This window comes from Diplotaxodon limnothrissa, linkage group LG11 (assembly GCF_057381915.1).
Source record: "Diplotaxodon limnothrissa isolate DT_005_m linkage group LG11, D_limnothrissa_male_GT1.1, whole genome shotgun sequence".
Classification (NCBI taxonomy): Eukaryota; Metazoa; Chordata; class Actinopteri; order Cichliformes; family Cichlidae; genus Diplotaxodon; species Diplotaxodon limnothrissa.
In genome coordinates, this window is record NC_140606.1 from 15,313,989 (window position 1) to 15,338,585 (window position 24,597).

General features: G+C 38.4%; 1 protein-coding gene across 4 annotated transcripts in view; it reads left to right on the forward strand.

Moving 5' to 3' along the window:
* Positions 1–24,597, forward strand: part of LOC146622512 (CUB and sushi domain-containing protein 3-like) — a 249,677-nt gene that overhangs the window by 9,307 nt on the left and 215,773 nt on the right. For all 4 annotated transcript variants that reach the window (XM_085366252.1, XM_085366249.1, XM_085366253.1 and 1 more), the window contains exon 2: positions 5,370–5,592. In XM_085366252.1, coding sequence (XP_085222378.1) covers positions 5,370–5,592 — 223 coding nt within the window. The remainder of the gene's footprint in view (positions 1–5,369; positions 5,593–24,597) is intronic.

Genomic DNA, 24,597 nt, shown 5'->3' on the forward strand with positions numbered 1-24,597 from the left:
CTGCTGAGGCCACTGTTTCTGCCAGACTCATGCATTATGATACTGATTCATATTTTTCGGAACCATATTTTCCCTACTGTGCAATCACAGCATGTTGTTCATTTGGTTTCTCATCACAATTTATGGACATTTTTGCAGCGTGGCACTAACATGGGGTCAGAGAAAACTCTGGGGATTGCCTTTCACAATTGAAATGATGATGGAGGTTAGAGCAGGCATCTGAGCGGTCACAGCAAAATTCAAGGATGAGATGCTGTTGGTCTAAGTGATAAATTAATTTAGTGCATGTCCTCTCTCCTGTACAAGGAAGCACATGTTGTCGTTGCATTTTCCTTTGAAGTAACAAGATGAATGCTTACAGTGTTCTTTTTATAGATGCAGCTTTTATGGAGCTGACAGCGCTTAACATATTACAAGCTTGTATGATTCACAGCATTGAAAAGGGGGATTCTAATTCATTTGGGGGGAAAAAAGGGGAAAAACAAGGGAGCCAATAGATATGGGTGTGAGGATGAGAGGTAGAGTTGCTGAGAAGGAAGGAGATAAAGAACAATTCTTGGCAGAGGGGAAAGTGAATTAAAAAAGGCAAATAAGACACACATAAGTAGGAGAAAAATTGTAACACAATGGTGGAGAAAAAAATAACAAATGGCGAGAGACAGTTTTGAGAGTTGAAGCAAGGATAATGACAGATGAAAGGAATACATAAAGCTGAGGAGTAGAAAGTGGGAGATAAAGGTAGAAAGAAGGGGGGGGGGGGGAGAGATATCTTGGCAGTGAGCATCTGTTCTGTCATCCCCAGGACATCACAACAATCAGCCACACAAACACTTCTAAGCAGTTCACACAAACAGCTTTACTCTGAATAGTTTGCGACATTAATCATCTAATGCTTGACAAACATTGAAATAATTCAAGGACAAATAGAGCTCTTTTGGGTGGCGGGTACAATACAGAGGCAATAATAGCAGACTTTTACCATTTACAGGTTAGTTTGTCAAAGACCAGCACAAAATGTACAGGCTGCTTCACTTTTATGTTATTCTTCTGTTCAACACACTGTTAACACACAGGTACAAAACTGTGTGCTGCCCTTTCCATAGTTCAAGTTTAGTTTACTTTTAAGCAGTCGTAGTTATGTAGCACTGATGTAAGCTTCTGTGTCTATCTATCTCTATATATTTTTACTCGACTGTCTTACAGTCTCACTCGGCCCAAATCAAATCAAATGTCAGCAGTATTCTTTTTGTTATAACATTTAAAGAGGTACCCCAGTGATTTAGTAACACAAAGTGAAACATCAAAGCACCAGAGAACAAGATCTCCTGACTTTAGTCCACAGCATAGGTCAAGTTACAAAACACTGAAACCAACCACATTTCCCATAATGCAACTTAATAGCCTATTTTAAAATAGTAAAGGGACTGCTACTTATATAGTGGTGTTCTATTTGCTTGAACAATCAGAGATGAGATAAGATAAGATTTATTAGTGCAACAGTTGGGAATTTCACACTATAACACCAGCAGAGTGGACAAAGCAGCATAACCTAACAACAGTAAGGCCATCTATACTACAAGCCTCATTCTCCCATTCTCACAAGCTCGTTTTTCTATGCTTAAGTGCTTTCTGTCTAACAGTCACACTCCGATGAACGCATCAGCAGCAACTCCGGGTTCAGTATCTTCGCCCAAGGATACTTTGTCATGCAGACTGGAATATCCAGAGATCGAATCACCAACCATCCGATTAGTAGACAACCTGATCTACCTCCTGAGCCACAGCCACTTCAGAAATACTTTAATCCCACCAACCATTCTCACTATGTTATTAGATCTATTCTAGTCACAAGTTTTAGTTTTAGTTTTCTTTGGTTTTGAGTCATGTCTCCAGTGTTTCTGTAATGCCTGCCTTTCTCTTATGCCTTGGTTCTTTTTTTCATTTTTGTCTTGTTTAGCATTAGTATTCTTGCTACGATCGGCTATTTCCTGTTTTACTTTGAGGGGCTGTTTCTTTTTTTGTCCTGTGTACTTCCTGTCTGTTGTGCCCTGATTCCTTGACTGTTTTCGCCTCCTCGTTGTTAATTGAGCTACCATGTGTTCCTCTGCCTGCTGTTTCTCATTAGTAATGCTGCACTTCCTTTTGTCCTCACTGAGTAATCTCTCTGTTTAACTGGATGGATCCTGTTTATTGATTCATGGATTTATTTGGATTCCTGCTTTCTTAACTGTTTTTGACTTTGTTATTTTGTGCCTGTTTGTGTCAGCCATTAAAGTTTTATTTTTTAGCCATAAACAACCAGAAACAGACTTCATGAGGGTGGTTTGAGGCCCTAACATCTTCTAATGAGCCCTGTGGTCACTGCCTGGCAATGTGGAGCCCACCTGGCATTTGCCATAGAATACCAGAATTGGCAGGTCCACCGCTGTGCCCTGTGCTTTTCACATGAGCACCCTGAGCAGATGACAGAAATGAAAGCGTCTGGAGAAAAGGCAGAGAACATTATGATGTCTGTCACATCGTTCAGCATGATCGGTGATGGTGGTCCATGCAGGGACTTCTACTGGCTAGGCAGCTTGACTGCCTTTGGGTACTGGGATGGAATGTTTGGGCCTATTCTAAGACCCTATGTTGGTGCAGTGGGTTCTGGGTTCCTCCTGGTGAATAGCAATGCCCAGCCTCATGTGGTGAGAGTATGCAGCAGTTTCTCAAGAATGAAGGAACTGATAGCATTGACTGGTAGCCTGACTGAAATCCAACAGGACATCTCTGGGACATTATATTTCAAGCCAACCAATGCTGCAAGATTGTACCTCAAAGTGCAGTGACGCTCTGGTCCCTGACATTGTCAGGCATGCGTTGTGTACATGGGGGCCATACAAACTACTGAGTAACATTTTGAGTTGCTATAATTAAATTTTGGCAAAAAATGGACCAGCCTGCCACATCACTTTTTCTCTTTTTTGGGGGGTTGTCTTTGAATTCAACCTTCTGTAGGTTGATCATTTTCATTTCCATCAAATGATATAACACATTATCCAGTCTATATCAGTAAAGATATATTTATATATTTTAAACAGTGCATATTCCACTCATGGCAGGACCTCTTTGAATACAGCATAGGCAAATTACCCAAACTTTATGTATAAAATTTGTTGAATAGCCTTTTAAACCAACAACGCAAGTCTTTTTCCTGTCAATAATTCTGTGTAAGACTAAGCTTGTAGACTAAATGGAATGTCACAGAACATTATGTTAATTTTATTTGGCATGACTTTCTGTGGTAATGACTTGGTAAAATGGAATTTTGGCAAAATGTATTCAAAAATATTTTCATAAAAACAGCAGAGATCACTTGGAAAGGAAACAGGGCCAGACACCAGGATTCGGATAGTACTTTAATATGCATTTTCTCCCTGTACAAACCAAATCTTTGTAATGTAAAACAACAGTAGTACAGCTGCAAACACTGCTTCTCAAAATTTTTTTAGACCATTTTGTCTTAGGAAGACATAAAAATGCAACAGCACAGCACCTACAAATATCACATTACTTATTGGCCAGACGTGTATGTCATACTGGCAGATTTCTGGTCCTGATGTGCCATCAAAAATCCACATTTTTCCACCCATGCTCATAACTTTGGTGGCTCATTGATGAGTGCTGTTCTGGCAATTTATGATATTCCCAAGAGTGCTTGAATGCACTTAAAGCACCATGTCACAGGTTGGATCATGTTGACCCTGTAGGCGGCGCATCAATGGTCCAAATTTGCCATGATTACCCAGTTTGCTCTGTGCTGGCGGAAATAATTGCAACTTAGATATGCAACAAATCTTGGCAAGAATTTGTCTCCTCTGCATTTAGAACAGCAGCTCATCACCAGACATTTTATTTTATGCATTACATATAGAACTCTACTGACACACTATGTTTGTAACTGTTTCTATGAGAAAATCACAAGAGATTACATAAAAATGAACACGGGTCAGGGTGCACAGTATATGCATGAAGATGTACGGTTCTGGGATTCTAGGCCAGAACCCCTGTGCTTTGCTGGGTCATGACCCCGTTGAGTAAAAACTGCTGAAAAATGCAGTATTTCAGTGCATTATCATATATTTCATAATAGACCTTGTTTTGGTAGCTATACACAACTTCCATGCTTTTCTCAAAAGTAACAAAATGACAGTCTGACAAGAAGGAAATTAATTTTTTTACTTTGCTTCACAGTTTAACATTTTAACTGTTTTGTCACTTCAGTTTATAAAGCAACCAGATTATTATCTGTCTAGTTAGAGGCCATTTCAGTGGCACAACTGCCAAGTGATCTGTGTGTTTGCCTTTTTCCCATACTGCAGTGTGTGTGTGTGTGTGGGCAGCACACTATGCAAAACATCCTTTACTTACCAAGTGTGAAAAGCTAATTACACAAGGGGTAAATTGTGGGGGGTAAACCATGCATCTTAATTACGTTTGCATTTCATTAGACAACATGCAAGATAGCCTGAAATGAAAAGGGGACGCTCTTTGCATTGTGACACAGTGTGCATGGGAGCAATTCTGTGTAACTACGGAAGTACTCTGGATGTGGAAGTGTGGAGGGAATAGGTGTGATATTGTGAAAACAAGGTTGTTTAGTAGTGGCACTTACGTTCCTTTGCATCAACACTACAAAGGTTAGCAAAGCAACCAGATTACTGTAGCTTGACAGTGATGGTATGAGGTTTAACATAATGTGTCTAGGGTATCAGTTCTCAGTAAGCTGGTGCAAGACAGATGACTAATCTGCTGTTAAAAGCTTGAAGCACCAAATCAGAAGACTTTACTTGTTGCCTATCTCTGGCACTTTTAGACCCTATAAAAAAGACTCTAATGACACATCACAATCTTTTTTAAAAGCATCCTCAGTTATACATTTGTTATATTACTGCAGCTGCAGCTTTCTGCATTTTATTGTCATTATTTGATCTGAAAGAAAACAGAAATCATAAATGGAAACACAAAACTTGGCTCTTAGTCAGCTGGTTGCCAGATTTCTCTCGTAGCTTCTGCCAGCTGAGAACAATGGGGATTTTCCAAACAATTTGATCTCAGTTAAAGAAATATTGCACATGAACATCATAGGGTGCATTCAGTTGTTATGAACAAATGCTATTTGGAATTGTCTCTGTGCAGGCCTGTTTAAAATATCTCTTTTATTTATTGCTGCTTGAACGCTTGCAGCAGACGAAGTTTATCAAAATGAAGTACTCTTTTTGTTTCTGTGCTGCAGAGCATTTTACTTTATTATTCTTCAGCTGAGAGTCTCACACAAACCCATTATATGCATTGGATAATGATGTTGTGTTTGTTCTCTTTCCTTCCAGGTTTTATCCATTCTTGTGGAGGCACTTTAAAAGGCAGGAATGGGACAATAGAAAGTCCTGGCTTTCCATATGGATATCCAAATGGAGCGAACTGTACCTGGGTGATTGTTGCTGAGGAGGGGAACAGGATTCATATAGTTTTTCAATCTTTTGCTGTGGAGGAGGAATATGACTTTTTATCTTTGTATGACGGGCATCCACACCCGGCTAACTTCAGAACGAGGTAAGAAAGCGGCAGTGCACCTTCAAGGCTGTGTTTGAAAGCTGGCAGACTGGGGTGGAAAGATGCAAGGGAGGGAAGCCTTCAGTGCTCAGTTCTGACAGAAAGTTTATCTTTAGGCTGCACATGACAAAGGCTACTTATTTTCTTCAGGGAGATGTCAGGCAAGTCTGATGTGGTGTGCAAGGGGTGTTGTGTGTCCAGTCTTTTCTGACATCGTTTTGAGCGGAAATGTAACCGCCTTCTGAAAACTGAAGATTTTTTTACTGAGGAGAAGGGAAGTGCTGCATGTCTCTGATGGCTGATCTGACAGGTGCTCTTCAGTTAAAGTATACATAAAAAAACAAAGTCCACGAAATCTTGTGTTGTGATGCATGGGTTAGCTCACTACCTATCTTTTTTATTCGACTGCTTTACTGGAGGAGACAGAGGTGGAGACAAACATCAGAAAAACATGAACATCAAACACAAAGATTTCCTGTTGCTTTCTCTGGTCACTGAACAGGCAAACAACTGTTTCCTCAGTGAGCTTCCTAGATTCTTCCAAAGTCCCTGTTGCTTTGCATTTTCAGGCTGCCCTCTTAGTATTTCTCTCTGAAAGTATTATTTGGACAGTAAATTCACACAATTTTTCCAAAATGGGCATCCATGTACAGAAACAGACGTACTAACTGCTCAGGGTTAAATTGACACGTTTTCTCAGATAACACCATTCTTGGCCATTTTTGTGGTACATGCCTTCCTCAAGGATTTTGATTATTAAAATATTGCTAATGCTTTTTATTGAACACACTGATCACCAACTCAGTGCTCAGTGAAGCCATCAAACTGTGCAAATTGGTTTAACTGTGAAGGTTTTAAGCCAATCATCATTGACGTGCTTTATGAGAAAATATCAGTAAATATATAAATAATTCGTTGTTTAAAGGACACGTTATATATGTGACTCATAAAAAATCTGCACTCTAGCATTCTTGGGATGTTCTATTTTCTACTTTCCCAAATAAATCCTCCTTTAAAGAATCATTTTATGTTTCACTTTCAAAGGAAAAAGCCATTTAGGTCTCACATTTTCCTTGTCAAAACTAAATTGCTCAAAAATAAACGCGGTCTTCACAGATAAGCGTTATGTATATTATGAGAAGATTATCTCTACGCTGAGCTGATAGAGAAGTGTGGATACACAGATCATCAGTTTTTAAACCTGTCAGAACCTTTTCTTTTCTTTCTTTCTTTTTTTAAAAAAGAGACATTTTGATTACCCACTTCTATTCACAAGCATGCTCCATCAGAGGCGAAAGTGGGGTCCAGTATTTCACAGTGAGACACTCCAAGAGGCAGTGCCAAATGATTTCTCCTGGCCCATTTATGTGGTTCAACTTCAGTGGAAGTGGACTGAGGTCACTGATAATAGAATACAGGATTTATAGCAAAGAGTGACAATGAAGGAGAATAATTCTAGTGCTGAATCACTGCTGATACTTTAGCAGATGAATCACTTTAGATACTTAAAAGATCCAATTGCATAATACCATCAGGCTTATACACTGAAAGGTTTGTCACCACGTTGCTCGATTCACCATCGCATCCTGATCTCACAGTCTCACGTAAGTCTTGTCACAAACAACCAGAAAGAATCAACAGTCAGAAAGAACCAGTACGAGCAATAATCAGTCATGTTGCAGAAATACTGCAAACTGAACCAAACCAAAAATCTTCTGCTATTCCACCAACACACTGACTCACGCTTGTTTTAACCTTAGTAACATTTAAAAAACAAAAGCAAAAAACCCACAACAGAATTCAAATATTAAAAGGTTTTCAATGTCAGAATTTTTATTTTAATCCCAGTCCTACCAATTTACAGCGAACCTCAGTAACTACTAGCTCATGAGTTCAAAGTGAGTTTAGCCAACTTCACTACAGGTTGCTTCTGCAGGTCTGATGAATGAGGCTGACTATAAATAACTATATACGTTATTATCCTTATTAGAAACAGCTGTTCGATGGGGAATATAAAACTTATAAAAGAACAGACAGGTGTGGGCTGAAATACCAACAATCAGCTGCTTGCGTTTTGTGTGGGGTTTTTTTGGTTTTTTTTAATAAAATAAACTATGCCTGCTAATGTGGTTACTGTCCTGGCATTAGTTCAAATATAGCCAGGACAAAATAATTTCTTGCCTTGTTTCTTTTGTAATCATATGTTTCTGAAAACATCAAGGAAACAAAACTGTTGTTTTAAATTTTGCTTTCTTGCTTCGGGATAAATTTATATTCTTATTTAACTGAAGAAGATTTATCTGCTTGTCATTATTCAGTTTTCTTATTGTAGCGACATGATTTCAGCTGTGACAATGTTGCTATATTTTCAAAAAGACAATATTTTTTTGTCTGTGTTGATGATTCTTTTTTTTTAAAGAATGGGATCAGTTTTAAATTTTGTCATGGTCATAAGTCCATCCCTTATATAATCAGTCATGCAGACAGAAAAATTGCTTTACTTGTGCTAAATTTCATGTGGGCGTGTAGTTTTCCCAAAACAGCAATTAATGCTTGTCAACATTCAGCAAGCCAGACTGTTACTGGACTGACCCACTATCAAACCGTTGTGGCTTAAAGCTGAAATAAATATAGTGTTAGTTTTAATCTAGAAATGACTCAGACATGTTCCATAAATGGTAAAATATAAAAGATTTTAATTTAGATAAATAATCTCATTGTCTCCTAATTCAACAATCATTGCAACAAACTCGGTTCAACTGTCATGCTTTACCTGAAACCCGAGCCCTAATTCAAATAACATTTGCCAGTTTTTAATTACAGTTATTCTGAACGGTTATGTAAATGATAACATGATATTATCACATCATGAAAGGAGTTCACTGAAATTGAAAATAGCATTCCCTGGAGTGGATCATTGTTATTTCATGTGTTGAATGATAATACAGTTCTTTAATACAGTTCCTTAATTTGTTGGACAAAGAAATGATTTTTTGTAGTTTTCCCTCTGTACACCGTCACATTGGATTTAAATCAAACAATTAAGATGTGATTGAAGTGAACTGTTAATTAAAGATGGTTTTTCAATATTTTTTCTTTTTTCCAGTAACTGTTTAATAATTGCACTTTCATACATGGCCCACCTGTTTCAAGTGGCTCAAAATTATTTGAACAAGTGACTGACAGGAAGTTGGGTTTTTTTAAAAAATAGCTTTTCACTGTAATTTTAAATATGAAACCCAAAGAGATGTCACTGCAAGTGAGAGAAGGCATAATTAGGCTCAAAAGACCATAGAAGACAACAACAAAAAAAACATCTTAAGGAACCTGCACAGTTCTCTGAAGAAAAAAGGGGAGATTAATGTGTCCTAGAATGATAGGGAAAAAATATGGAGAAGGAAATAAAGAACTTCCAAAGCATAACACATTATCTAACATGGTAGAGGCATTGTTATGAGATGGGCAGGTGTTGCCAGTTACTATTGTTTGCTGATGACCCAACAGTTGATAAAAGTAGTAGGATGAATTATAAAGTGTACAGGTTTATACTCTGCTCGGTATTCTGCTGAAAAACTGATCAGACAGTAATTCATAGAGCAAAGTGATAATGACCCAAAACATACTGCAAAAGCACAAGAATTTCTCAATGCAAAGAAATGAGATCTTCGTCAATGACCAAGTCAGTCACCTGAACCCAATAAAGTACACTTTAAAGTTACTGTAGACAGAGAGACCCACAGAAAAAGGCCAATGACCAATAATGAGTTATGTTATTTATAAGGGTCAATATGCAACAGAATAAGGATGCACTTAATTATAATATTACCAGGATCAGAATTAGCAGCTGGGTACTTGAACTCTTGAGACATCTGAAGTGAAGTTAGTCTGCTTACTGGTTATAGTAACAAACTGGGTTATGGTCTTCTACCTCAATTTGGGCTGGGGTTGAGCAACTGGGGACATGTGTCTGGGAAGCTGCAGTTTCCTAACCATGACCTGTAGCTGGTAAGGCAGGCCTGCCTACCAACACTGACCAGAGCAGTTCAGATGGGGCACAGCTGCGTAATGTGGGGCTTGTTAGGCAAAGAAAGGTTGGCAGAGTGCAGAAATTATATATAATGGACTTAACTAATGTTTAGCTGCTATATGACTTTTAACTTGCTCAAATGTAAGGATGTATTTATGTTTGTAAATGTATTTGCACGTGTTTAAACAAGAAAAAACCCTCTGAACTGGAATGGAAAATAATCCAGAAATCTGAATATGAAGGAATTATGAAAAAAGGAGAAAGATCTGAAACAGAAGACCAAATGGAAGTAAACTTTCTGTTATACTTGCTGGACTTTGAGGGGTGCCTTTTTAAGATATAGTTAAGGATATGTGCACTGTGATGAATGACGCATACAAGTCCTTTGTTTAAACTCCAACCCTACTTTGTTCCCTCCAGGGATGGTACGATTTACAACATGATAAATTGTAGACACACTTAACCATCTTCCCCATAAATCTGCCAATGATAGCAAATTCTCATGTGTCGGCTTTTTAATTTTGGTTGTGTTTTGTTTGGTTTTGGGGGTTTTTGGACTGAGAATTAAAACTATTTTGAGTCAAACATATTAATTTACTTTCCTTCTAAGCTCCGTTATTGGTCTCACTGAGCCAGGAGGACTATTAGGTCCTAGTCTGTCTTCCTTTGCTGTTCAGGGGAGCAGCTGTACCATTATCAGCAGGACATGCTTTGGTTCTGGCAAAGACTTCCCTGCTCTCAGCAGCTTTACTGCATTTACAGTACATTACCACAGTTGTAGTCAACTTGAATAACTGTGTTTAAACGTCACCTGTCTGCTCCACTGACTTCGGTGCTGCCTTCTGTGTTGGCCCCTCCACCCCACTCCATACACACACACTTAAAGTGAAGACGTCAATGGTGAGCAAAAAACGTATGAAGTACATTCCAGGGTTTGTAATCGCCAGAAACGATTAAGCTAAGTGGCTAACATGTATATACATGTGAATGTGTTAATAATGTCTGTTTAAACCCTTTCTTGTGATTATTTTCATGTTGGCATTAGATAAAATAAATAAAACAAAACTTCTCCCTCTGCTGTTACTGCAGCTTACTGCAACTTCTCCATGTCCATTTCATGTTTTGGAAAGGCAAAATGTGAAATGGGCATAACCTTGTCTTTAGGTCTCGTCTGGTCTTTAAGTCATAGTCATTCCAAATTCTGCTGTAATTCAGTTTGTCAGTTGGACGGCCATGCGAGGAGCAAAAATGGTCTTTCTTCCCTCTGGTTAACATTATGTTTGTCATTTTTATATCTAAAGGTTTAAGGGCAGTCTCTTACAGATTGCTGGCTGTTTAGATAGAGCTGTTTAGCTTTTATGCATAAAACTATCACACATCATATCTCAATGTGTTAAAAAGATTATGCTGGATATCTATATTGATATGCATTGAGTAATGTATTAAGAGCCAAAGGACACATCATTTGATAGAAATAAAAAATTATCAACCTACAGAGTGCTGAATTTGAAGACACCACAAAAATGAAAGTAAAAAAAAAATGTGGCAGCTAGGTTAGTCCATTTTGCCCAAAGTTCATTGCACCAAAATCATACTCAGTAGTTTTATAGCCCCATGTACTTGTATGCATACTGCCAACATTGGGGCATATTCCTAATGAGATGATGGATGGTGTCCTGGGAATATCCTTCCAGATCTGGACCACGCACCATTGGGCTCCTGCACAGTTTGAGGTGGAATCTGGCAGGATTGGATGGGCAAAACCATAATATTGTTCTAATGAGTTTTGTGGGGGCAAGTCAGTGGTATCAATTTCTTCATCCATTCTTCATCCGAGGGTTTCATCCCAATACCTGATGGCAGTCAGGTTGCTTAGCCTGACAGAGACAGTGATACTAGTGGCCTTCTGGACGTAATTTCGGAGTTCTGGCAGTGTTCATCTTTGCACAAAAGAGCCAATACTGGTCCTGTTGATGGGTTAAGGAGTTTCTATTCTTCCCTGTCCAGCTCTCCTAAAGTAACTGCCTGCCTCCTGGAATCTCCTCCATGCTTTTAAGACTGTGCTGGGAGACACAAACCTTCTGGCAATGACACATATTGATGTGCCATCATGCAGGAGTCGGTCTACTTATGCAACCTCTGTACGGTCCACAGATCGCCTCGTGTTAGTAGTACTGACTCTCACCTTAGCAAATTGTTAGTGGCCTCCAGGTAAAACCATTCCGTCTTTGGGTGTTGTTTCATTGTTGCGGCTGTCTATACATTGCAGCTAAAACGGATTTACAACTCCCTCTGCTAATTAAACGACCAAATCAATGTCCTAGAAGTTAAACTGACTTGTTGCTGTACTTGTATTAAAAAGTGTTCCTTTAATTTATTTTGAGCAGTATATGTATATATTTTCTCACTTCTAATACATTGCACGTTGCTGTTCCCACATATTGTATGGGGATAATTGGCTTGTATAACCAAATGAAATAACTTTATAAAAAGAGATAATATTTGAGTTGGAATTCAGATTTCAGCTTGTATCACTTTTACAGCTAATCTATCAAAATACCAAAAGCTAAAAACAAATCTCTGCAGTGGCAATACTTTTCTGAAAGGTAAAGCAAAATAGAGGAGTGTTGAATTTGTGTTAATAGCACTCTGCTCAATAGCTTTTGTTTAATTTGTTTTCCCAGCTTTTCACTGCTGAGTCGGTGTCCTTGTGGTCAGGGATGGATAGTGTGTGCAATGCCTTGTGAGCTGACGATATTTTCTCAGCAGTATTCAGTACTTTGAAGATTCTACCACAAAAAAAAATGTTAGTTGGTATATTATATAGCATTATTTTCTTAATTCTTTGTGAGTCTCCATAATACTGCCAACTGTACTCTGAAGTGTTTGTTTACAGAGATGTCAGATTAAGCATCTGCAATGGATAGAAGCTGTAATGTTATGCAGTGATGATAACATGAAAGGGGATGAAAGGGGAGCTTTGCTGAATCAATATTTTGATGATTCAATGATGAAATGTCATTAGCATTATAGTTAACTAACAATATTTCACAGTCAGTCTGTAGAGCAATAAATATTTAGTATTTTCAACCAAGGAATCGCCAGGGAGCTGCACAATATATACACAAATTCTTGTACCCAGGAGTTTAACTCAATATACTGAGATACTAACCAGTAGAGCTGGGCGATATAAGATTTTTTCATATCACGATATGTTTTTTTCATTTCAGGCGATAACGATATATATCACGATATAAGCCAAATAACTATATTTGTTAGATTTAAATTTGCCGTTGCTCACAAGTAAAATGTGAAATAATCAGCAGCTTGTTTTGATTTAAATATTTATTTCCCATAATAAGTTCAACAGGGTAGATGTACTAAAGGAACATGAGACTTTTTCAGATAAATAAAGGCAAATATTGCAAACTACACAAAAGGCAGCTGCTAAAGCGTTTAAGTTTCAAAATAGAACAAACGAAACAGACTACTAAATTGTCAATTCCACTTAGAAACAAAATATTAATTCTAAAAATAAATCTTAGTTTGTTTTACAGAAGAACAGACAAAATTGACTAACTTTTGTCAATATCAAATAAACTGAGAACTATATAAGGAAATTCTCAAACTCTCCTTGTTGTATAGCTTAGCTTTTCAAACAGTTTTAACAGTTACTTTAGTCTGACAAAAGCCGAATGACGAATTAGCGCTTTCAGTCAGGGATTGAGCATGCACCGCTTTATTGTATTACCAGACTTGCTTTCGGCACAATTTACAGTGCGCGCTACTGTTTTTTGTCAGACTTGAAATAGCCGAAATACCTTCACATTACGGAACTTCTATGGCTCTTCCGTTCGACAAGCTCTCCGGCATTGGAACCATCATCTGTTTTCTCTTCGGTAACCTTCGGTCACGCTCTCGGTTGATTTTTCTCTAGTCGGCACACTCATTTCCTCCATTACCCGGGCGGCACGGCGGCTGGCTGCTTGCCAAACAAATACACACGTGCGGCGCCGGTGTTCTGGGAATCCATCCTACCTTACGCGAAATTCAGTGGCAAATTGTCCTACCTTTGTGAATATTAGCTAGAAAAATACTCTGACCGGTAAAATTAACTGCCAAACCAACCTACCTTTGTAAATGTCACCTACAAGCATACTTAAACTGCTAAAATTTTGTGGCAAATCGTGCTACTTTTGTTAATCTGAGCTAGAAGCATACTTTAATAGCTACATTTCAGTGGCGAACCATCCTACCTTTCTGAATATGAGCTAGAAGCGTACTTTAAAAGCTAAAATTCAGTGGCAAATCATCCTACCTTTGTTAATAACAGCTACACACCTATGTGAATGTTACCTACAAGCATACTTTAACGGGTAAAATGAAGTGGCAAACCATTCTGGCTGTATGCATATGAGCTACAAGCATACTCTGATGGGCAAAGTTAAGTGGCAAACCGTCATACCTACTTAAATTGGTGCTGGAATTACTCTGTGACAGCAGAAATGTGCATAAACTACTTACGGTAGCACGTTTTGCCAAAGTAGGATGGTTTGTCAGAACACCGGCTTGGCACTTGTGCTGTACGTAACAAGTCATGTGATGTGACGCTGCGGCTGTGATTGGTTCGGCTCTGCGCTACTTAATTTGGATTGGCTGTTCTTTTTTTTTTAAGAGGACAAGAGCGGTGAGGCCTATCGCAATAGTTTAATTTTTCTATCAAGAAAAAGTTATTTCGCGATACATATCGTTATCCTTCTATCGCCCAGCTCTACTAACCAGTATTAAAATTTTTAATGGTTTCACTGGCACAACACTAAGATAAAAAGTACCTGCTCAGTGAATCTAAATACAAATCCACCTCATCGGTTAAATCACAAGCACACATTAATAGGAGCATGAATAAGGGAAAGGGGAAAAAGAAATAATTGGAGTCATCAGTAACAGTATTAGAGCTCACAGAGGTTGTAGGCATGTTGTTATTTTGCCAAGAACATACCTGTTCTCTTCTGTCTGCAGACTGTGAAGGTCAATTGCACATTTGTGACTGGCATCAATCTAATCCACTATATTATGGCTTTAAAGCAAGCCTACAGGGAGTGCAGAATTATTAGGCAAGTTGTATTTTTGAGGAATAATTTTATTATTGAACAACAACCATGTTCTCAATGAACCCAAAAAACTCATTAATATCAAAGCGGAATGTTTTTGGAACTACTTTTCAGTTTGTTTTTAGTTTTAGCTATTTTAGGGGGATATCTGTGTGTGCAGGTGACTATTACTGTGCATAATTATTAGGCAACTTAACAAAAAACAAATATATACCCATTTCAATTATTTATTTTTACCAGTGAAACCAATATAACATCTCCACATTCACAAATATACATTTCTGACATTCAAAAACAAAACAAAAACAAATCAGCGACCAATATAGCCACTTTTCTTTGCAAGGACACTCAAAAGCCTGCCATCCATGGATTCTGTCAGTGTTTTGATCTGTTCACCATCAACATTGCGTGCAGCAGCAACCACAGCCTCCCAGACACTGTTCAGAGAGGTGTACTGTTTTCCCTCCTTGTAAATCTCACATTTGATGATGGACCACAGGTTCTCAATGGGGTTCAGATCAGGTGAACAAGGAGGCCATGTCATTAGTTTTTCTTCTTTTATACCCTTTCTTGCCAGCCACGCTGTGGAGTACTTGGACGCGTGTGATGGAGCATTGTCCTGCATGAAAATCATGATTTTCTTGAAGGATGCAGACTTCTTCCTGTACCACTGCTTGAAGAAGGTGTCTTCCAGAAACTGGCAGTAGGACTGGGAGTTGAGCTTGACTCCATCCTCAACCCGAAAAGGCCCCACAAGCTCATCTTTGATGATACCAGCCCAAGCCAGTACTCCACCTCCACCTTGCTGGCGTCTGAGTCGGACTGGAGCTCTCTGCCCTTTACCAATCCAGCCACGGGCCCATCCATCTGGCCCATCAAGACTCACTCTCATTTCATCAGTCCATAAAACCTTAGAAAAATCAGTCTTGAGATATTTCTTGGCCCAGTCTTGACGTTTCAGCTTGTGTGTCTTGTTCAGTGGTGGTCGTCTTTCAGCCTTTCTTACCTTGGCCATGTCTCTGAGTATTGCACACCTTGTGCTTTTGGGCACTCCAGTGATGTTGCAGCTCTGAAATATGGCCAAACTGGTGGCAAGTGGCATCTTGGCAGCTGCACGCTTGACTTTTCTCAGTTCATGGGCAGTTATTTTGCGCCTTGGTTTTTCCATACGCTTCTTGCGACCCTGTTGACTATTTTGAATGAAACGCTTGATTGTTCGATGATCACGCTTCAGAAGCTTTGCAATTTTGAGACTGCTGCATCCCTCTGCAAGATATCTCACTATTTTTGACTTTTCTGAGCCTGTCAAGTCCTTCTTTTGACCCATTTTGCCAAAGGAAAGGACGTTGCCTAATAATTATGCACACCTGATATAGGGTGTTGATGTCATTAGACCACACCCCTTCTCATTACAGAGTTGCACATCACCTAATATGCTTAATTGGTAGTAGGCTTTCGAGCCTATACAGCTTGGAGTAAGACAACATGCATGAAGAGGATGATGTGGACAAAATACTCATTTGCCTAATAATTCTGCACTCCCTGTAATCTCACAGCAAAGATGCTTTAGATCCTTGAATCCTGCTTCATAGAGCAGGTAACGAAAACAGAAGAATGACGCTTTGAACCAGTTTTGACTTAACAAATGTTTTTTGTCTTTTGTCACTTGAATGATGTCAAAATCCTCTACTGGTTGTGTACTCAAATGTCTGCCTCATTCATTTTATTACCATGCTCTGGTGGCTAACAGACCAGCAAACTGTTGGTTGAAAAGACTCATGACAACATTTTGATGTAGGTCAGATCAGTTAGTTGAATTTTATAGTTTGTTATTAGCATAGGCCTGATAACAACCAATAAAATGCATTCCCTTGGTCTGCATTTGCTACCAAAGGAAGGCCATCCTGACTTTGATGCAACAGATATAATAAAGTTTTTAGATTGCATTGTAGTACTGTTTAACACATCAGTATTAGTTAGATTTGAACTATATATTGATCTATATATAGTGCTAACTACTGATGCAAAGCCCAAAGCCCTTAATGCAGCGGTCCCCAACCTTTTTTGTGCCACGGACGGGTTTATGCCCGACAATATTTTCACGGACCGGCCTTTAAGGTGTCGCGGATAAATACAACAAAATAAAACTAGTACCGGTACCGAAAAAAAGAGATAATATAACGCTGAAAACCGATAAAAACCCTGAAAACTATACATTTCACACCTGAGCCTCAACTCTCGCGGACCGGTACCGGTCCGAGTCCCGGGGGTTGGGGACCGCTGCCTTAATGCATCAAAGTTAACATAATTTGGTGTTGGATTAGAAACCCATTTGCAACAGTATTAGCGACAGCAACACTGTCTTCCCCTCCTCTCATTGACACACTTCACAGCTTGCTGCAGATGGGCAGGCACACAGCCCCCTCATTAGCTGCTGAGCACATGATGAGTAGCTGACACTTTGTGAGGACTTTCAAGAGGTCAGTAAAACCCTAAAAAAATTAAGCAGTTATCACAAATCTTAAACTGGCGGGTGCACATTTTAACATTAGCCGTTTAACTACTAGCAATTAGCTAATAGCCACATTAGCCTTGTGTTATCGTTTAAGGAGCGGCTAGTGGCTATGGCTAATAAAAAATGATAACCTTAAAGTCGGAACTATCAGCAAATATTAGTAGTTCTGACCATCTCTAACATTAATAGACATTTTTAGTTAGGATGATAAACAGTGGACATTATACCACTGCTATTTTTTCTATAAATTGCTAAATTCCCAGACTAAAGATAAAAAAAAGAAAGAAAGAAAAATTTGTGGTACTGTGTTAGGATGACTTCTGTGCAACAAGTCCAGTTGTAAAATTTCCTTGCTATTAAATATTACACAGTCAGAAAAACAGAAAAACACATTTTTCTGTAAAGTGACTTTAAGTAAATGACTGTAATTTGGCATCTTAATAAAAAACAATTTTAATGTGCTTTGCTATTTTTTTCTTGCTTTTTTTTGTATATTCATGGATAACAACGGTAATTATATTTTAGCATTTCTGATTTTGATTCATTTTTTTTCCATATGAGTCATATTTACTATTTTTGAAAGATTATGTAAGTGATGTGTCATGTCATTCATTTTTAAGAAACATTACTAATAATAAAGGGTTAACATTTTGCTAAGCCACACGTCAGACATGATATTTTGCTTATATTTCACTTGGAGCTAATCCTGCCATTTAGAGAGAATGAGGGAAAAGTTGGTGTGAGACAAAAGTGAATGGCTCAGATTTTGATGGGTTTTTGCTTATACCACCCCAACCTCTGAATAGCAATGCTGCTCTTTGTGCTTTCTTCACACTTTTGTTGTTACCAAGTGGTGGATTTTTCTCTCATTGTGAGGCTATGTTGTGTGGTGCCAGAAAATGATAATTCCATGAGTCTGTGCCTCTAGGGCCCCAAGAGTATGCTAGAACTCATGCTCTTACACAATTAATTCTCCCCAAAACAAAAGTCATTGGGAAGGAGAACAGAACAAGTTTTTGTAACTTGTGTATGTTTTTCTTTGTTGAAGTTTGTCAAGAAAAGATTCAGCAAATACTTTCTCAGCAACTTGAAAAGTGCGTATTTCCATATGACAACGTCAGAACTTATGTTATTTTGAGCTTTTCCTTTTCTTTCCTCTTGTTGATGTGCTGTTGACTCAGGCGTCATTTCATCTGGAATAACTAAGAAGGTGCATGTAATAATAGGCAACCCTGTTCTTGGCTTTTCTTTTCCTCTTTGAGGGTATTCACAAATAGAAACCTTGATTAAGATTAAAGAGCTCTTTAATTTATTAATGCTATTAATTAATTAAATTCTGTACGGAACAAGACAAAAGCGACAATGAATTTTTAACATGAAAAAGAATTGACATCCCCGTGATGGACCTGATTAGTGTGTCTCCCCATTGATCTATGTATTCTCTTTGCTCTGTGAAGTTTTTTCCCCCCCTCATTCCTCTGACACTGTGCTGTACTTACATTATGTTCAATCCCTCATGCCTGAGAATGGCTTGGTGAAGCACTCATTATTGTACTGATATTATATGCTGAGAGTAGCAGAAGAGAGGAGAGTTATGGTGATTTTTATTCTACTGTTGCTTGCACAAATAAGCCCCTTTCAGACACGCACTTCTGTGCGGAACTGTAAACTGATGACATCTGAATGGGTCAGATTCTTGTATGAATGTGCACCCTTTTCATTTTTAACACAGCACAAGTGGGAATGCTACCTGTTACATTTAATGTATAGGCACACACACACACACACAGAAATGGACTTTGTGCCTGTCTCTCTCACATCTTGACCTGCTCAGCTTATTAAAAGGTGCAATTTTTTCTGAACTCACAGTGGTTTTATATCTATATTTATATATATATATATATAGTCTGAACATGACATGAACACTTAATATGCTTTAATAAATTGCCGTACTTCTATATCTTTGGTCCATATGTCATATAATTCTGGACAGACATAGATGTAAACCGCCAGCTGACTGAGTTGACTGAGTGGTCCTCTCTATGTGTAGTTTTTGTTTCACTTTTTGATACAGTAAGTGTTTTACAAACACGTTGTCCCACCATGTGCCACCAGAACAGCTTCAGTATGACCTGCCATTGATTCTACAAGTCACAAGAGAAATAAAACACCCTCCAGATAATCCCGCTTGTGGTGTTCTCACAATGTTAGTGGAGAGCTGTAACATGTCAGGCTTGAATGTGTTAAATTGCGTTGACAACTGGTGACCGTAAAGGCTATAGCACATGATTCACATCATTTTCATACTCATCAAATCATTCAGTGAACCCACATGGCCTTTGACCGTACTGTTATGACAGTTTGCAAAACACTGGAAATTTAATCTATTGATTTGTATTCATGGACATGAATGTAACATTTTTCCCTAAATAACTGATACACAGCCTGTGGGTGGTTTTAGTTTATTAGTTTTATTATATTGTGTCATGGCAGTTTGAGCACTACAGGGGTATCTATTCATTTTTGTTCACTGACGCTATTTGAAAGAGTGGTGGCATGTGTGTGGCATTTAAGAAATCCCTTTTTTGTACGTAATTTCTGCTTTAATTAACTTTTTCATTTGCCATTTGCTTGCATGTTCAATAATTTTCTTAAACCTGGTGATTAATTATGGCTCTTGTATCCAAAATGAGGTTTTCATTAAATAAAAGCAGGATTAATGGCTGTGTAATGGTTTTGTTGCGGCACTTTGTGGTGATGTGCATTGTGTTTGTTTTGTCATTTGGATGTGTCTGGAACTTTGATGCCACCTGTTATTAATTGAATTAATTTGATAGTGGCATTCGTGTGTGTGGGTGTGTGTTTGTCTGTATATATGGGTTCAGAATTTATACTGCATCTCGGAGCAAACATAAGCCATGAATTCCAAGGAAGTCTCTGTGGACTCCTGTGAGGGATTGTGGTGAGGCATCAGGGCAAGCGTATAAAATCATTATGTCTATGAGTAATCCCAGTAACATGGTAGTTTTAATAACTGTGAAATGGAGTTTGAAAGTGCCAGGATTCTTCCTCCATTTGGCCATCTAGCCAATGTAACCAAGCCTTGTTCAAATAGATAACCACTACCATTTCATGATCATTCTTATAAATCCTATAATGTTGTTATTTAGAATAGAGGACAACCACCTCAGTCAGACATTTTTGGTGAAGGCTGTATAGGAAAAGGCATGTCAAAATCCACTTGGAGTGTAAGAACAAACAAACAAAAAAGAAAAAAATTGATATTGGGGGTATACCTGCAGTTCCTTAATCCTTTACTTAGGACCTCTCCAAAAGTCCTCTTGTTTAGCTTTAACCTCCTAAGACCCGAACTCTTTCATGGCATGGATTTTAAATTTCTTATTGCTATTTAGGCTGATTGGGAGCCAATGAATGTAAAAATAAAGAATTACCAGATTTGATTTTTTTACCTGATTTATTTTCTGAGAAAAATTAGATCCACATATGAGGACATTTGCTTTAAATTTTGATAGAACAGTTGCAGTATAATATCCTTGTAAGTGGATATCAGGCCCTTGTAGAGCAAAATTTAGAACACCCAAAATGTGGTGTTCACATATGTGGAAGCCAGGTCCTAGGAGGCTAAAAAGAAGGATTTGGTGAGTCCGGTTCCACAGTTAGCATTATGTAGCCGGTAAACAGTTCAGTAGCATTTAAATTGCTTGATAAGAAACATCCATATGCTCATAGCATTTTTCTTTTTTAATTTAATTTTTAGAGGTTCAAAGCATTCTTCTATGACCTCTGGCATCAACATGACACTTTCACCCAGAGAGCTGCTGGTAACTGTATATTTTCTCTTTTTTTCAGACGATTATCTGTAAAGAAACCACCAACAACCATACCACACTCAAGCTCTCTTAAATCACCATTATTCCCTCACTGTGCTCAGTTTGAATTTCAGCAGGTCATGACTGCATGTCTAAATGCGTAGAGTTGCTGCCATGTGATTGGCTGATTAGATATTTGAATTAATGAGCAGTTGAGCAGATTTACCTAATAAAATGGACGGTAAGTGGATGACTGTAGAAAATTACAATATGATACTCTATCAAGTTAAAGATGTGTAGACAATTACACAGGGGAATATATGAGCATTCTAAACATCCTTCAGTTTGCTCATGTTTCATTTTCACTTTTCAATCCAATTAGTTACTTTAACCATATAAATTTTTTTTTTCACCTCAAGCCAGAAAAATGTAGAAATTAATTGACTGGATGATTTGACATTACCAACTGCTTTTTTTGTTTTTCTGTTGAGGCCCCCAACCCCATCACCCAGCCCTTTGTTTCCAATAGTAAACTGAAGGCAGGCAGTTCACTTTTATCTTTGCTTACTTGATAATATCAGCCACAACACTTAAGGCGCATTCTCCACTCCATCGCTTTTTGTTCTTTCTTCTTTCACTAAAAGAGGTCAAGAGCAGTGTAGCAACAAAGAGAGAGAGGCAGATACAACCAAAGAGACACAAAAACACCCAACAAAACGACACAAATGGTGAACCAGTAAGATGGGTAGAAGAAAATTAAGAGTAAATAAACAACCAGAAACAGACAACCAGAAACAAGTGAGGGAGAGCGATTGTATAAAAGCTTCTGCAGAATTGAAGGAGAACCAAATGGAGGTAGACAGACACTGAGTTATAATAATAATAATAATAATGGATTGGATTTATATAGCGCTTTTCAAGGCACCCAAAGCGCTTTACAATGCCACTATTCATTCACTCTCGCATTCACACACTGGTGTGAATGCGAGAGTTAGACAAATAGAAATACATAAATCCTGTCTCACATGCCCTCTCCTCACGGTGCAAGTGCTATAGTGCCACACTAATCAAATGGTGGGAATTTTTGACACCTTCCTTTAGGGCTGAGGTAGGTAGCCCTTGCTTCAGGTGTAAGCAGGGCTGCAGCTGCTCAGTTAGCTCTCTGGTCCTTTGTCACAATATATATCTTTCTCACCAATGCCGAAGTGGCTTATCTAGAACCAGTAATGTGGATTCCCACCCCAAAAGGAAAACTTGGGATGGCAACATAAAACTGTGGGTCCTGAAGTTGGAATTGCTGATGTCAGTAGCTATAAGAGAGACTACAGAAAGAAATTCACGATTTGTAGATGATTTTACTTTTTTTTTTTTACAACTGCAATTCCAGTGCATAATACTACCTAGTGTTTCATTTCTCAAACCTGTTGAATTGTTGCCTGATTTGCAAGAAGCACTGAGGCAGAACATGCACTGACTTACACTGCACTGGCACTGTGTCGATACAAAGCGGTAAGTCATTCTTTTTACCTTGGCATTGCTGTCATCCATTAGTTTTTCAGAAAGCTATTGCTCTATATCCAAGTGACACTCTTGTTGGACAAATGGTTTTGTGCATTCTGAAGTGTTTTGCAATTTCTGTTCACTGAGCTGAACAGATTTTTTTTTTTACTTTTTTGTGAAAAAAAAAAGCTGTTTAAACAATTCATAAAAGTTTCTTAGATGGGAACATACTGTATGCTTACTGAATACTGTGCTGCTATGATTATGGTTTTTGTTTTTAAACCGGCTTTAATGAAAGATGCTGTAATCAGTTTCTATCCTGCATCAATACACTTATTTTTACTGATAGGCTAAAAGTTGTAAGCTGCATTATCTACAGCTTATGATCATTTTTTAACTCAAAGTTTGGAATTTACTTGCCAGTATTTCTTATATAACCCTCCTTTCCACTCAGGCATATCACTGATGTGAAATACAGTGAGACGTGCTTTTGCATGTTAAAATGTGTTTTAAGATTAACAGTTACAGTCGACTTTACAAACTTATGCCAGGCATTAGTTTGCCTTTTATTCTTATTCTATTTTTTCATCACTTTGACTTTTACTTTCCTCAGTGATTCTAGACTACCACCCATGGTGAGATTAATCCATAATCGCATATTAAACATGCCTTCTTTGTACAATCTCAGATGGAAGTATACTGTAGCTTGCACTCTTCTGTCTGATATCCAAGTCTTATTCCTTATTTCTGAGACAGCAGGCCCCTTGGTGTTGATTTGTTAATGATATTCCAACCATTTAACTGATACCCTTGTTGCCAAAGCAACAAGCTGCAGCAAACAGCAGATGTACATTTTTGCATTTTGTTTGATACTTCTCTGGTACTGTATAGGTAGGAAACTTATTTCCCCTTGTTAATCCATTCATCACCCAAGTGGTAAAGACATCCCCACCATACACATATACGTATGTATATGAACCATTTTTGGGTTCTACCGTTTTGTCCTGTCACTGATACAGAGGATATTTACTTTGCCCACTTAGAGAGTCTTAAAAATGTTACCATCCTTGGATAATTGGTTAATCTTTGACCTGTATTTATCATATAAATTAGGACATAGAACACATTCCTGCTCATTTTCACTCTCTGTGATTCTCACAGTGAACTAGAATTCGAGCAAGCGGTCACCTCAGCAAAATGAAAACTTTTTTGTTCTCCATTTGGATTCTGGTACAATAAATGTACATCTCACTCCTGAGAGGACAGTTTGGAGAAAGCATTAACTTGTTTTCAAAAAATAAATAAATAAATGGAAGCAAGTGACTGTTAACAATTTTAGAGACTGCAAGGATTGATGGCAGCAGCATTAGTAGTGATTCCTTTGGTGATTCCCATACAGTTCAGCATCTTTGATCTTCATCCAGAACAGGACAGGAGAGGGATACTGCTTTTGCCTGGAGGGACAGGGACTTCATTCTCAGAGGAACCCCACTGGGGAACCTTCCTCAGTAATCAACTCAGATACATTGCTGACAGGCTGGGGAGCCATCTGGGAACGTAGGACAGAGAGGGGCATGTGGAAACCCCCTTGATCGTCAGAACATATTAATGTACTCTGACTGAGGGCTAATTTATCTTGCTTCCAGGGGTTTGTTGCCACTCATACATCACAGCCACGTGCTGGTGTGAATAGACAGCACTGCAGTGTGCCATATAAATCACTGTTGTAACGATCTCTGTGCTGCCTTCAGGTGGCAAGAGAGCTGCCAACTTGGGTGTGGCCTCAACTGATCCAGCAGACTTTGATGAGTCAGCACCAATCTGTGCCTACATGCTGTGTCACGAGAAGTATTAGAATACATTTCCTCTAATTTCCCAAGTCCACCAGTTCGGTTTCTTCATGCTGGCCAGATTCAGCCAATGAAATGACACCTGTAGTAATTGAAGTCTTGAGTAGATGTTCTGGTGCAAATAGACTAAATTTGGCATCCCTCAAAGCTGGAGTTTTTTTTCAATAGGGGC